The sequence below is a fragment of the Helicoverpa zea genome, chromosome 5, assembly GCF_022581195.2.
Source record: "Helicoverpa zea isolate HzStark_Cry1AcR chromosome 5, ilHelZeax1.1, whole genome shotgun sequence".
In the NCBI taxonomy this organism is placed as follows: domain Eukaryota; kingdom Metazoa; phylum Arthropoda; class Insecta; order Lepidoptera; family Noctuidae; genus Helicoverpa; species Helicoverpa zea.
Genome location: NC_061456.1, coordinates 12,304,866 through 12,321,493, shown reverse-complemented (window position 1 = coordinate 12,321,493; position 16,628 = coordinate 12,304,866). Strand labels below are relative to the sequence as shown.

Sequence of the window (16,628 nt, the reverse complement as noted above, 5' to 3'; positions counted from 1 at the left end):
TATTTTAAAACTACCAATTTTCTAACAGACACCAAAAATATTAATTCCTTTTATTCTTACAATAGCTTCCGACCGCGACCCTTGCCAAAGAAACTACTTCCCGCGTATAGAAAATAGGTAATTTCCATGTAATATCTGTCTTTCCCCATATGTATTCCATATGGTGGTGGGGTCAAACTTCCTATTTTTGTCTTCTCCACTTCACTCTACCCATGACATTGCTCTCGGACACCTGGCAATCCTTCATATCTTTCGCCACTACCTACATCCACCATATTATATCCCAACTATGTTGGGGTCGGCTTCCAGTCTAACCGGATGCAGCTGAGTACCAGTGTGCCACAAGGAGCGACTGCCTATCTGACCTCCTCAACCCAGTTACCCGGGCAACCCAATACCCCTTGGTTAGACTGGTGTCCGACTCTGACTATCCATAACGACTGCCAAGGATTTTCAATGACAGCCGGGATCTACTATTTAACGTGCCTCTAGATCTTCGACCGGGAGTAGAAAATAGCTATTATGTCAAGTTTTTTTTCAAATATTTAGATGAAAGAGTAACAAACATACATACATTTCCAAAAACTTTCACGTTTATAAAGTAATAGGATTAACGTCATAAGTTACATTTAGAATTTCTAATTGTTTCATTAAATTCGGCTTTTACCTATTAGTCTACTTGGAATGACGTTATAGAATTATGATTATTTAAACACGTGTAAAAGGAAAAACAATGACCATTGTAAAACTAATAGAAATAGTGCGAAAAAAAGCTTACTTAATATTCGTTTTGGGGTGAAATTCAACAGGTCCAATAAAATCTTCATTTGGATTTTTTATTCTTCAACTTCAGAACAAGAAAAAATAGTGTTTACTCAAGTTTTTGATAAGATATGTATTCTTACTTGATATCTAGTAGATAGCTTAAAAAACTAATGAGATATACAAGATTAAAATTTTCATGCCACGGTGATGAAACATGCATGCACGGCAATGAAACATGTGTCCATGGCAATGAAAGAACTTTTCACGTCCTTTTTTTTTAGACAATCTTCTTCTTTCCTTTCTCTCCTCTTCCGATTGATTCATTAATCAATCCATTAATGTAATATGTATGTATGTATGTATATATTTTATGTTTATGTATTATTGTCCATATATTTGACGACCTCGATGGCGCAATGGTCACCATGCCGGACTGCCAAACCTGACGTCCCGGGTTCGATTCCCGGCTCGGTCGACATTTGTGTGATGAGCATGCTTGTCAGCCGTGGTCTGGGTGTTACAATATGTATTTATAAATATGTATATATGTAGTTTATCAGTTGTGTTAGCACCCATAACACAAGTTAATTAATAACTTACCATGGGGCTAACCGACCGTGTGTGAAAAGGTGTCCCGACATTATTGTCCCGACATTATATTCTATATATATATATTTTTTCTTTGCATGTAGATTATATTAAAAACTGCACCTACCACTGCTATTTCCCCACCACCCAAAGGTAGACTGGGAGAAAACGCCTAAGGCGTTAAGTCCGCCATTGTACTATTTGTGCAAAAAGTATTATAATTAAATAAATATTATGTTTATAATTAGACTGTAGTATATGTGAGTGAGTGAGTAAGTGAGTGTGTGTGCGTGTGTATGTGGAGGTGCGTTCGTGTGTGTGTTGTGTGAGTCCGTGTGCATGTGTGAGATGGTGTGTGTTTGAATGTCTATCGTGTGATGGAGTGTCAAATGACAGTGAGAGTGAAGTGGTGTGTGTGTAAGTTTATCATTTTGTGAGGTGAACGTGGAAATATCTTTTTGTAGTTGACTGTATTGTAAATTTTTTTTTTCTTAATCATGCCGTGGCGATGAAAACATAAGTCACGGTAATGAAACATGTGGCCACGGCAATGAAACGAAATTGTTTTACAAGGCATGGCAATGAAAATTTTTTCATTGCCGTGTATTTTTTTTTCATTGCCATAGCAAATTTTGACCACGGAAACCACGGAAATGAGAGCGCGGCGATGAATATCAAGGCAAAAATATTAAAAAACAAAAAATCTGTTAATAATTCACAGTAATTAACACGTCACAAATAAACATAAGATGAATGGCATTGTACTGAATGATCAATTAAGAGGACAAACTTATTCAAACAGAAGTTAGACCTATCCACGGCGATGAAAGAAAAATGTCCAGTAATAAAAAAAATGAATACTTACATTTATGGCGCGAAAACGCAGGCACACGTCATTCCACGTCAAACACTTGACGTCCACTAATATGCAACATTTAGTGCACAGAGGGAGGGGCGCAAACCGTTAGAAAAAGCAATATTTTCAAATATGTTTAAGACATGGCGATAAATGGTAGTTCTGGGACAAACTATATTTTCTTTACCATTTGTTGTATTGTTTAAATATTTGAACAAATGTATTCCGTAACAATACTTTAACTATTCACGAATCAAATAAAAGTATGTTTTAATATAAATAACTAATAATTTTGAAGTGTGGACAAACACGGCGATGAAAGATTTTGAGGTTTAATTTTTTTTTTTTGGATAACCAATTAATCCTATTAACAAAATATTTTGTGCTACACATAGATTACTATTTCACCTACTTAGAAAAAAATATTAGAATATTATAACAATAATTTTTAGTACCGATTTCATCGATGCCACGCAATTTTTGGTCCCGGGAAATTCACCCTTCGGTGATAGGACAAAAAGTGCATTTTCAGAGAGTCATATTATTCCAGGGGTTAACGTTTCCATGATGTTCTAAAGTAAAGAAGTCCTATTACTGTAGGAGATGATCTGGGTTGTCCATAATAATAGTAAGTTTTCACACAAGAGGTTTGCTAATTTAAAAAAAAAATATATTGTTGACAATAATGTCAACATGACGTTGATTCTTGATTTCTATTGATGTAGTTGATAATTTGTGTGTTAAAGTGAAAACATAATAATCAGGCCCGGTTTGTAATCAAATTGCTTCGCAAATAATTGCAAAGCATTTCGACATTGTTAAATAAAACTTGTAATTTATAGAAATATTGTATCAAGGGAATGATTATAAAACCATTCATATAAAACTTACTCAATTCATAATTTATTCAAAATTTCAAAAAAACATTATCTGGTAGTACTGGTAGTATCCAGCTACAAAAAAAGTTCATACATTAGTACAGCTTAATTGATCAAAACCTAATTACGACTTATTTTTTAAGACATAAGAACCGATTGTACATTGTGTAAGTACTAATTATAAATTGTCATCCAATGTTATTGGAATGACATGTCGTTCAAATTGGGATACATTATGCAAATAAAACCTAATTCACTTCACAAAAATGTAACTATAAATGCAAAGTTGGTGTTAAAAATAAACTGCAACCTTTGTGCATCCAAGTGTGCCTAATGTACTTCTATGTAATTTCGACTGGGTCACATTAACACAAATCAACGATTCTGGGAATAAAATAAAGTAAATACCTCGATAAGTAAAGTTACTACTGACTAAACTACTAACTAAAGTGACTAAAGTGACTAAGTCGTGGTGGCCTAGTGGGTAAAGGACCAACCTCTCAAGTATGAGGGCGCGGGTTCGATCCCAGGTCAGGCAAGTACCAATGCAACTTTTCTAAGTTTGTATGTACTTTCTAAGTATATGTTGGACACCATTGACTGTGTTTCGGATGGCACGTTAAAACTGTAGGTCCCGGCTGTCATTGAACATCCTTGCCAGTCGTTACGAGTAGTCAGAAGCCAGTAAGTCTGACACCAGTCTAACCAAGGGGTATTGGGTTGCCCGGGTAATTGGGTTGAGGAGGTCAGATAGGCAGTCGTTTCTTGTAAAGCACTGGTACCCAGCTGAATTTAGTTGGACTGGAAGCCGACCCCAACATAATTGGGAAAAAGGCTCGGAGGATGATGACCTCGATAAGTAAAGTTCTAATTCAAGCATTTGTCTCCTGCCTTACTGTCAAAAGTCGGAATAAGATTTTGAATAACTACAACATCTGCTCATTTTGCAGTCGGATCACAAATAAGATTGGATTATTCATCGTTTATAAATTTCTTATGTGAAGTTTTTAAGTCTACTTTGGTGTAGTTTTTCAGAAAGAATACTAAGATTTTTTCCATAAAATATAATAAGGTTTTTGAAGTCATCGTTTCTCATCTAGTCCTTATACAATAATTATGTATCTGAAGTAATTGAGTTTATAAACTAACCCAGACATATTATGATTAAATGTTTTCAATTTCAACGATTCCAGTCATACAAATATTGATAGTGTCTTGAGTATACACTCACTCGAGTATTTTATATTGTCAAAGTATTCATTGGATTAGAAACCCTTCATTTATTATTCGATATTATTACACTATAGTTCATCTCATCTGCCTAGCCTTTACCCAACTATGTTGGGTCGGCTTTTAGTCTAACCACATGCAGCTTTAACAGGAACGACTGCCTATCTGACTTCCTCAACCCAGTTAACCCTGGTAATCCAATACTCCCTTAATAAGACAGGTACCATTATAGCTATAGGTGTAAAAATTTTTATCAAAAACCTTTTCTATAAAAATAATAAAAAAAAAGATTTTCTCCCGAAATGAAGTACCTACCTAGTTTGTACAATATAATTCTGAAATAAAAGTTTTTACCATTTATAAAAAATCTTCGTCAACAGTATGACCCGTGCGATCATCGAAAAACCTGGTGAAATATAAAACTTAAATTACGTTAATGATTGTTAGTCCGTAAGAGTCGCTTGCGCAGATCGCTGGTCAAGTGAAAAATATTTACTTGCAATATAGATTAGTTAATGAGATTTAGGTGAATAAACTAGTTGTCAAATTGTGGTGGTTATTTTAGTTCTTATTTTAAATTATTAAAATAAATTAAAAAAAAATGGCGGTGGTACAGCATGCGATGAATGGATACAAATATGTATTCGAAGAATTGTCGGGTAAGATACTTATTTTTTAATATTTTACAATTTATATTTGAAATATAAAATTAATAATGAATTTTGTTTTCTTTTAATGTTTAATAGGAAATGAATGACCGTAAAGTGTGTATAATATTGTTTATATTCCCAAATATATATGTACTTATTAAAATCTATTAAAAAGTCTTGAGGTGATAGCGAAACGAAAAATAGTATAGGTTTTTCGTTTCGAACGCATTTCGTTTCCCAAAATAAATTAAACTAAATAATGATTATGTAGTGCCTTTCTATTTTCTGTATTCGTACTAACCGAAAAGATTTTTTTTTCAATTACACAATGAAAATGGCAAATTTCGATTGTCCTTCTAATGATATTTGCTTGCACTGTTGTACAACACGTTTTGAATATTTTATATAACTAATGGATGGGTTCAACTCCCAGTTCCCCCAGAGTAATTTCTGTGATTTTCAACCTCATTGTTCTTGATTTATTTTGAATGCCATATTATTATTTTTTTAAATTATGTAATTTAAATAATGAGAACTCTTGTCTGCATTGGTAACTATTTTAAGTTAATAAGTTCACCTGGTTGGAAATCTTATAAAATTAAACAATTTCTTTGGTAGAAAGCGCTATTAAAAAGAATTAAGAACATTTCAGTGGGTTTATCCAAGTAAATCTACTGAATGCTATAGACTACTTTACCTCGGTGCACTAAATAATTCCCACGATACAGGGGCGTAAACGCTGATGGAAGATAGTACTACATATTTACAGGAGGATTAAAATAAAGTAGTAAAAAAAACTCGCTGTTAGCACGCTCATTTTTTTTTTTGGATTAATTGGATTTGTAATGACGTTTGTTTGCTAGTTATGTATTGTCATCAAAACTCAGAGCGGGTGCAAAATTGGATCCTAATCGAAGACCGGGAAGTGGGACACATTAAGATTCCAAGATTTTCTTACATACACTTACATACAAGTGAAGCTAATATAAGCGGGTTAAAAATACCTCTCAAATCCTAACCATATACCATGTCTCTTTTCCAGATCCTCGCACAAAAGACTGGTGGCTAGTATCAGGCCCCGGGCCCCTGCTCACAATACTGGCCACATACCTCTACTTCTGCACGAAAGCTGGCCCAAGATACATGAAGGATAAGAAGCCATATAACTTGAAACTGTTAGTCATGGTCTACAATGTCTTCCAGATAGCATTGAGTCTGTTTATGACTATCATTGTGAGTATGAGTTTAATTTGGTTTTGTTAACTGACTGTGTAAGAAGGGGGGTTATGTATTTTCTCCGGCAGTAGAGCCTTAAAGATGTGGTTCTTACTTAATAATAATGGCGTCCACGGCCAATTTCGGCCACGGCGGCTGTTCTCATTTAAGAAGATCAGCCAGCTGCGCAGGACATATTATAGTGCACAAGCATTTGCGCAGACACGGGTGCACTCCCTATTCCTTCACTCTCATAACCCGATGGGACGGCATTCCGACACGACCGGAAAGAGATCAGGCGCAGGACCGACATTTACGTGCTCTCCGATGCACGGGTGAATCAATCACCAACTTCCAGACTACGCGCTGTTTTGTGAAAGTTTAAGAAAACCCACAAAGCGATTTCGGCCCGACCCGGGAATCGAACACGAGACCTCGAGCACTGCAACCGCGCTTGCGACCACTAGACCAACGAGGCAGTCAAAAGCTACTAGTAACCGCTTACTTAATACTAGTATTATAAAAAAAAAGTCTGTGTGTATGGATGTTTGTTCTTCTTTCGTGCAGAAACTACTGCATACATTTTGATGAAACATGCCAGGAATATTATAGCTTTTGACAGGAATATTATATTATATTATTTCCTGTTTTTGTATTTTATACATAATTCTCATCTAACTCTCACAAAAACGTGTACATTTTTGTAAAATAGTGTTGTATTATTTATTAAAACAATGAGATATGTTTAGTCATATATTTTAATTGTATACTAGTCTCTGGTTATTTGACTATAAACTTACGTAAGTTATTTAATACTTATTATTATTTATGTTCTTTCAGGGTCTGAGCTACTTCTTCACAGAAAGCTATGACAACAAATGCTATTCAGTAGATTACTCGGACAGCCCGAGGGCTATGAAAGTAAGTCATAATATATTTTCATTTACAATTATAAACATTAGATACGTGAATCACAATTACAGTTAATAGGAGTCATATAATAAGGTTGTGTCTATTATACTGTAAAATACTTCCATCTGCCTAGCTTTTTCATAACCATACGGGGGTCGGCTTCCGGTCTGGTTGCAGCTGAGAACAAGTGTTATACAAGGAGCTACTGCCTCTCTGTCCTCCTCAATCCAGGTACCTGGGGAGCTCGACAAAAACAATGGCAATGACCTATAATCATCGTCATAATCAAGAATCTGTAACGTTTATAAAATAATTATTTTCAAATGACAGCTGGAACCTACGGATGCACTACTTTAACGTGCTACCCGAAACATGCATGATTCCTTCCCACCATAAAATCCCTTGTAGTGAAAAAAGACTAGTACGAGTGTAGCCATGGAACTTAAAAACAAACAACGTAGAAGGTTATAGAAGAAGGTTTGACGGCTAAAAGATGATGATATTGAATAGAAGGAAAATTTTTATGACTGTAAATTGGCGGTTTCAGTTCAACATAATGCTTGAACTTCTCACCTAAGTGTTATGTTCTTACTTTTTGTAAATAACGTTTGCCTGTGTTTTAATGTAAAACCTTTAAATATTAACAAAACAAGTCCTTACTGAGAGTACATCATTATATCCTCATTTTATACATTGCAAATATTTAATCTTTACAGAGTAACTTGTTATAGAAATCTAACAAAAACTTACACCTTCAGAAACAATGCATAGTTTTCAAAGGATTTTTTTATTGTTTTACGACAAACTATTTTTTTTTCTCGAATTAATTTATACTTTAAAATCTTCCTAGTTGATTTTAACGCTCTCATAGAAAATCCAAATCTTGGTTTCTATTATAATTGGAGGTGCCTGATTTATAGTTCTAACTACAGTTTGGATTCTTTAATCCAGAGTCAAGAAAAAAATATAAAAGTCAAAACAAACAATTGGTGAGCTCTTAATATTATTCTCAATGTCAATCTTTCATCATTTGATATTGTCTTCAAATACCTTCTAATTATTTTAATCAATGAATCTTTTGACAATGAAAAAAGTTGAGTAATTTTCTGTTGTATCTTTAGGCAATCCATTGAAAATGTAAATTAATGTGTACGATTCGTGTAGGCAATACTTAATGAATATCACAAAGGTACTTACATATTTATATTAAAGGATTTTGGAAGTGTTAAAGTATTTTGATACTGTTACAGGGTTTTTTTTATCGTCCCACTGCTGGGCACAGTCCTACTCTCACACGGAGAAGGATTGAGCATTAATCACCACGCTTGCTCAATGCGGGTTGGTGATTTCAGACTTTATAGTCCAGGTTTCCTCAAGATGTTTTCCTTCACTTCTTTATCAGCCGTTGGTGTCCAAGTAATACTTAAAAAGTACATACAAACTTAGAAAAGTTGCATTGGTACTTGCCTGGAATCGAACCCACACCCACTTCTTTACTTACTAGGCCACCACGACTTATTTTGATACGACTAGGGATATATTAGGCAGAGTCACTATGTTTACTATCCAAGGTACTGCAGAGATTTTATAATAAAAAAATATTTAATATGTAATTATAATAAATATTCTTCCACTCATTTTGGGTTGGCTGCTACATCTTAACCTTAACGACCCGTGCAATGTTTTAAGACTTGAAAGCACTGTTTTGTTTTTTTCCTGAATATTTTAACTGAATCATTTATTATATAAACAAAGGAATTAACGATGAAATATTTATCAGTATCGAAGATAGTTGTTCTCCTTAATGTAATCTAAATATACAAGTTATTTATTTTTTTATAAAATCCCATTCTCTTTTCGGTGGTTCCGCTACCGTGATTTTATTTTTAGTACATTTCGTGTGTAAGGGCTATTGTTTGAAACCATAAGCAAAATAATGACTGTCATTTGTTACTTCTTTGACAGTCGTTATCTCAGAATCCAAAAAGTCACCAAGGTGTAATGTGTTGCTCGGGTAACTGTGTTGAAGGGGTCAGTCAGGCTCCATGTAAAACACTTGTACTCAGCCGCATCTGATTAAACTTGAAGTCAACCCCAATATAGTTGGGAAAAAGCTAGGCAGATGATAATTTGTCCCGACATCTTAGACAGTCATCACCACAAAATCCAAAAAGTCTGACCACCAAGGTGTATCGCATTGCTCGGGTAACTAGGTTGAAGGGATCAAACTGGCAGTCACTGCTTGTAAAGCATGCCACGAGAAATGGCTAAACATGATATTTGGCAGTGCCTATACCTAAAGTTTGACTCGTGACGGAATTTTAAGTATGTGCCAATAATTGAATTTTAATTATTATTTAAGCTGTCGGGCAACTTTTATTAATTAGGCTACCTACGTGATTTTTGTGATAATGTTGATAATTAAGTTGATGATTATGAAGGTGAAAGTTTGGATTTTTTTCGTTTCACTGATCTATAATATTCACTTTTTTACGAGGGCACATCGAGAAGATGAAAGTCGTACTCAATAACTCGCATGGTCTTCCTTCGAAGTTAAGCGAAGTTATGTTAATAGATTCTCATGTGCTAAAGATTAACTTTTCATCAATGTAACATGGGCATAATAAAGACCCCAAATGCATAATACCGCAAAGTTCCTTGTATGCACATTGTACAAAAAAGACAAATATAAAGTACGTAAGCAAAAAGCTATAAGCATACGCTGTGTATCACGAATAAATGATGGAAAAAAGCAGCAAAAAAATTGAGGATATTCCACTATCACTTAGCAACACTCTAATTTTTGATTGATATACAAATAACTACTATAATAATAATTATACAGAAACATCACGTAGAAAAAATATTGATTATGTCAACATTTATTTTCGCTGATCCGTCGGAATCTCATGATGCGTCACTTTGACCTTAATAAGTAATACGGATTACAAGAACATTGTGACACTGTTTTTTTATGTTAGTCAGAAATTGTTTAATAATATGGGTTTTTGGTGGCAAAAGTCTGAGAAATTGTTCTCACTTACCTGTGGTTTAACTGACATTGAGGTTGGGAATAACTCAAGGGCGATAAATATAAAAACCGGCCAAGTGCGAGTCGGACTCGTGCACGAAGGGTTCCGTAAATTACAGTTAAATCAACCTATCTCAAAAACTATAAGAGATACTTTGATCAAACCAAAAATCGTTGAAAGAGTTAATTAGCATGCATCACCTCTATTTTTTTTAGAATTTTATACCCCGTAGTTATAAAAATAGAGGGGGGGGGACATACTTTTTACGACTTTGAGAGCTGATATCTCAAAAACCGTTCACTTTAAGAAAAATGTTTTTTAGAAAACTTTATATCATTTTAAAAGACCTTTCCATTGATACCCCACACGGGTATGTACATCGAAAAAAAAAATTTCATCCCTCAGTTACATGTATGGGGGGCCCCACCCCCAATTCTTTTTTTTACTATTTAGTGTCATATTTTTGTAGCGGTTCATACAACACATATTCCCATCAAATTTCATCACTGTAGTACTTATAGTTTCCGAGTAAATCGGCTGTGACAGACGGACAGACGGACAGACGGACAGACGGACATGACGAAACTATAAGGGTTCCGTTTTTGCCATTTTGGCTACGGAACCCTAAAAAGAGAAAATGAAAGTCTTGGAGATTTGGCAAACTCAATGTGGAATTAGTATTTTTATTCTTCAGATGCCTTAATTTGAAAGAAAAAAATGCGTACGTATGTTGCTGTTCCAAGCTGCTTACTTTCCATAGTCTCTGTCAGATTAAATAACATATTCCTTTACAAATATGCCATTTAGTGTGCGAAATAGTTACCACGGGACGCGGGAAACCGTCGGCGAAAACTAGTTTCCAAATCAAAATAAGCATAATTTGTGGTGAAAATAATACCCCTTCTAACTTATTATGCTTTTATTTTCCAGTGGGCATCAGGAGTGTGGTGGTTTTTCTTCGCGAAGATCACGGAACTGCTTGATACGGTCTTCTTCGTGTTAAGAAAGAAGGAGAGACAGATTTCCTTCCTACATTTGTACCATCACACGATCATGCCGGTTATTGGGTGGATTGGAGTTAAATATGCTGCAGGTTGGTGGCAAAAAGTACCTATTTGTACAAAGGCTGAAAATCATCACTTTTTGAAAATCTAGTTTACAAAAGACAGACCCAAAGCCTTTCTCCACTTCCTATGTGTATTTGCTGCGGAGAAGAAATCGTAGAACAAACTCCTCAGCAACACATTTCTATCTGTATGATTTGAAGAAACAGTTCTATATAAAATTGTAAACACTATTAAATGCTAAACTTTATCCTCCTGATACTTTTGCTAGCTTTGGCTAATAAATTTTTTATCTCATTCTTTTCAGGAGGGCAAGCAGTACCTGAGGGTTCCATCAACGCGTTTATCCACGTAGTCATGTACACTTACTACCTGATCTCGGGTCTCGGACCTCAGTACCAGAAGTACCTGTGGTGGAAGAAACACCTTACCACCATGCAGCTGGTAAGGAAACTGACACTTTGATCTTAGGCTTTTATCTGTCTACCTTTTGACTGCTATCAAAAATATATAAGGTGCTTTATTATTACCTGCCAGGACTTGAATGGGGGGTAGTATTGCGTTTATTGATTACAATAGTGAAGAAATTTCGTTCCCCGGAACCGTCAATTCAATTTGAGACAGTAAACAAGTTAAATTAACATTGGCTGTACTCTGCATAACGTGGTTCACAAATTACGCGCGTATTGTCGCTTCGTCAATGGAAACAACTGCTATCTCTTTCTATCTGTTCTGCAAGAGTGGCAACGCGCAACTCTGCTGGATGGTTTTAAACTAATCAATTAAGTCAAATTTATTCGTATTTTTTTTTATAAAAAAAATATGAAAAATAATCAATAAATTATATTTACTATTGTAATCTATAAACGCAATACTACCCTCCATTCAAGTCCTGGCAGGTAATAATAAAGCACCTTATATAGTTTTAATGAAGATAGATGTTTACGGCCCCATCGTCTCCAACTTTTAATATGACCCCAAACCGAATCGCAATCAACTATGTATTAGGTCTAACAGTTTTAAAAAGTATCTTTAAAGTGGTTTTAGTGCTAGGTTTAAATCATTAACTTTCTTCAATATTATGGTACAAAGCTAGCAATTAAATCGGTCATTTTTGCAGTGCACGTTTTATAATAAGCCGGCCAGTGTTTAAAATTGAAAACGAGATCGATTGTAAGGGCCTTACTACAAAAACTTTAAACCCTGTTTTACACTTGTCTAATAAAATTTTGGCTGCAAAATGAACCATATGTCAACGTCATAATTTGACATTTTTTTAGACAAGGCATAAACTGACGTTTAAAAGTTTTTGTGGTAAGACGGAATAGGTTTTCTGTTCAGATCAGACTTTTTCAATCCAAATCTGTTTTCACTTTAATTTACATTTTCTTCCAGATCCAGTTCTGCCTCGTGGTCTACTTAAACGTCAACAGCCTATCTTCGAGCAGTTGCAACTACCCCAAGTACCTGAGCTGGCTCGTCATGTTTAACTGCATGGCTTTCTTCTATATGTTCGGCAAATTCTACTACAATAGCTACGTCCAAGGGAGCAAGAAACGGTTCGTCACCGTCTGCGAAAAAGAACTTTGAAGTAATAAGAATAAGAGCGAGATTTGAGTGTCAGTTAACTGCTGTAATTTTCTGCTTTTGTGGAGTACCTAGGTGGAATTGAAACTTATATGACATTTTAAGTTGTTGTGTAAGCAATGTTATAATAAGATTGTTTGTGATTTTAATTTAGAGCTTAAATTAGTTACTTAAATATGTATGTCGAAACTGTGAAAATCTTAATTCATCCCATTTTTATATGGCTTCATTCATTTTTATATTGATCCAATCCTGTTATTTATCTAAGATACCTTGTTATTATTTTATTTTATACGTTTTCGTGCTGTTATTGAAAAATGCGAGAAAAAGTAAGATTGTGCAACTTGCTATAACAATTTTAGTAGGTGTTACTGAATGCGATGAAATTGTGGCACAAAAACCTTATTTTTAAGTACTACCTTAGTTACTAGGAGTGAAACTTTAGTTCTTCAAGAGGATTCTTACTTAAATAACTTTGTTACTTAGGATAAAATATAATGGCTAGCTGGTTATGTAGCAGTATTTTTTAATTTTTAACTGTAAATAAAGTGCCTACGTAGTAACAAAAGTTACGATTCTGTTTAGTGATATAATTTTGAAATAAAATATGTTAATTAAGTATGTGTTTTTATTTACTGCCTAAACGTAGATTATAGAAAGACTAAAGGTTATGGCACATTATAGCGGCACCGCAACAGCACGGCTCCACACCTCCACACCAGCATTTAAGTTGTCATTCAATTTAGAGCGTTAAATCGTGTATATTATAATATATTTCGTAATGTCAATATGAAAAAGCCAACGGCGAGCAGTCAGCGTGCTTGCCGCTTCCACACAACTCGACTCGCCGCCCGCGTGCTGCAAGCGAGCGGACCTCATGCGTACAGCGCGCCGACGGCGTGCTAATTGCGCGCCGACTCCGAGCCAATCATAATCATAACATCAATCATAATCGTCTTAAAATAATATTGAGTTTGCGGTGACAGCAAGCTTACACCTCGCGGCCGGCGCGCGGCCCGGCGCGCCGACGGCGAGCGGACAGCGCGTGGTTAGCACGCTGGCAGCTAGCCGTAGTCTTAATTCGAGGCGACGCCGTGCTGCAGTCGTGCTGTTGCGGTGCTGCTATAGGGTCTCAGCACACTTATGGGATCGGAAAGGGATCGTCACCGTATCGCCTCGAGCCGTTCAGAATGGTTTGTATTAAACTCCCTACTGCAACGCACACTAATCGGAATAATAACGTAATCGCCTCGCCTCGGAACAGGCTCCGAACTTGAATTCCCGCGCTTACGGCTCATCATCCCCGCGCTTACGTTTCTCCGTCCCCGCGCTTACGTCTCTCCGTACCCGAGCTCACATCTCTTCGTCCACCCTTTCCCCTTTCCCCTCCCGCGACTTGCCTGCTAAAGACGCCGCCATTCGCAAGGAGTATTTCATTCGTGTTGCGCGTCAGCCAGGGGGCGGCGAGGCGTAAGCGCGGTGTCGCCTAGCCGAGTTGACGTACAGTTGCGCTGCTGATACGCTTTCGTTACGTGCATACGGTAGGTTGACGCCTGGTTGACAGCGAGGCGAAAGGCGTTACGGTTACGATCCCTTTCCGATCCCATATGTGTGCTGAGACCTATAATGTGCCACAAGATTTATCCCCCAAAAAATATCAAATGTAAACAAAACCAAGTCTTAATACGCAATCTTCTACCGTAAAAAGTTTTGAGATCGCGTAGAAGCCAACTCCTCAACTTAATTTGTAATAATAAATCAATATTTTGTGACAATAGTTTTGTTCACATTATAATAATATTGACTTGGCCACGAGCATGAGTGCCGTGCCCCCAGATGATGAGATCAGGTTCAGGCCGTATTTTAAGAACCGTAATAGACAGTTGAAGTTTTCATAGATGAAGATTATTGTTGGCGCTTTAACAACAAATACTGCACCCACCGTAACCCGATGGATGTAGCCTTCGCACTCAGCGAGATATACTCAGGTATATACTCCTCCAAAACGTCGCTGTCTCATGTTCATTCCCTGAGCTTGAAGGGTTTTACGGGAGCGCAAATACCGAACACCGCCCAAAACACCCTATTCCTGGTTCATACGCAAGAAGAGAAATCTTATCTTATTAGCCAGGGATACGGGTCCGGTGAAGGGTCGCGTACCTTAACCATTCATGAGGCTCAGGGACTGACATACGACAGCGTCGTCATCATAAACACTAAGTCCAGGAGGCTCCAAATTCATGACAGCGTCTCCCACGCGGTAGTGGCAGTGTCGAGACATACGGCTAGCTGCGTCTACTACACAGATGACGCCGACAATGCCACTGGCCGTTTCATTAAGCGAGCGATGAACGCGCCAATAAAAACGGTCGTCGAATACAACCTCAAGACGGCCATGCAACATCGAGACTCCACTGTCATGTTAGCCCTACTAGCACTCGCAAAGTCCCTAGTCGCTAGCGGGAAATGAGACCAATCCCCAATCCGTTCCTGTCCCATAATCGTGTCAAACTAAGTTGCCTAAGTCCATGTGTAGTGTTAAGTATAGTGTAATATATAAAAAAATGTATATCTGTATATATTTAAACTAAGTACATAAATCCGCGGTGGACTCACATAGTCTTAAGACAGTAGACATAAGTTTGTGAAGTGATAAGCGATAAGTTTGTGGCCAAGACGACTCAAATTATAATTAAGTTAAAAAAAATGTAATTAAAACCGCGGACCCCAAGTCTGTGGTAAGGTATAAAAAAAAAACAACAACAAATACTGAAAACCAGAATAAAATAAAATATTTTAAGGGGCTCAAATGCCATTAAATCCTCATAGGTATTTAAAAACTATTATGAAAGATCGTATTAATAGGCAAGTTTGATTAATTTTACCTACGATATTTTTGTCCCATAAAACAATTAAATTCGATAAGTAGGTATGTTTTTTATCAAAACAATTTTCAATAATATGTTTTTTTTTTTAATAGATACAATGCTCTCAACTTCATAAACTTATTAACAAACTTAAAAAAGCGAAATCAACAAACAAAAGGTCAATTCCTCTTTATATGTATATACTTCCCTGCCGATTTCGGCTATGGTGACTGCTTTCAGTTATCATTGAGAGAAGAGCTAGGATGATCAGCTCTTCTATGCGCCCTTTGATGGCTGCAGTACCCTATTTTATGTGTAAATGTGCGCGAGCATTGGCTGCACGTTAGGATACGTCCACGTAGTTATAACGAATGGCTACTGGTGTTTTAGCCTTAAGAGCATCACGCTTCGCATCCAGTGCGGATTTCCTTTGCTCTTCGAAATCTTTGATCGCATTTTTTAGTAGGCCTCTCCATTCAGGGCGGCAAATGGCTTTTGTCTCCCAGTTCTGAGGATCAATGTTGCACCTTTTCATGTGTCTTTTCTGAACATCCTTGAAGCGTAAGAACTGGCCACCTTGTTTCCGTCTGCCGTTCTGGAGTTCAGAAAAGAAGATGCGTTTGGCCACCCTATCATCATCCGTGCGTAGAACATGACCGCACCATCTGAGCTGTCGCCGCATCAGGTACGCTTCTATGCCGCAGACATTCGCGCGTCGTAGCACTTCGGTATTTCTAATCCGATCCGACCATTTGATTTTCAGAATGTCTCTTATGCACTTTAGATGAAATCGGTCCAGCGCCCGTATATGTTTCCGATAGAGGACCCATGTTTCAGCCGAGTATAAAAGATTTGGGAGGACTATGGCCTTGTAAACGGAGATTTTTGTCGAAAGCTTCAAATCATGTGTGTGTAAGACCTTGGCTCGTAATTTACCGAAAGCAGCTGATGCAGCGCCAATGCGATGGTTTATTTCGGTATCAA

The 16,628-nt window shown here is 36.7% G+C and overlaps 1 protein-coding gene across 1 annotated transcript; it reads left to right on the top strand.

Annotated features, from left to right (window-relative positions):
- Positions 1-4,765: 4,765 nt before the first annotated feature.
- Positions 4,766-13,395, top strand: LOC124630587 (elongation of very long chain fatty acids protein AAEL008004-like). The gene is made up of 6 exons (XM_047164549.1): positions 4,766-4,976; positions 6,010-6,200; positions 7,023-7,103; positions 11,057-11,219; positions 11,498-11,634; positions 12,586-13,395. The coding sequence occupies exons 1-6, from the start codon at positions 4,919-4,921 to the stop codon at positions 12,778-12,780; spliced, it is 825 nt and encodes a 274-aa protein (XP_047020505.1). The 5' UTR covers positions 4,766-4,918; the 3' UTR covers positions 12,781-13,395.
- The last annotated feature ends 3,233 nt before the right edge of the window (positions 13,396-16,628 follow it).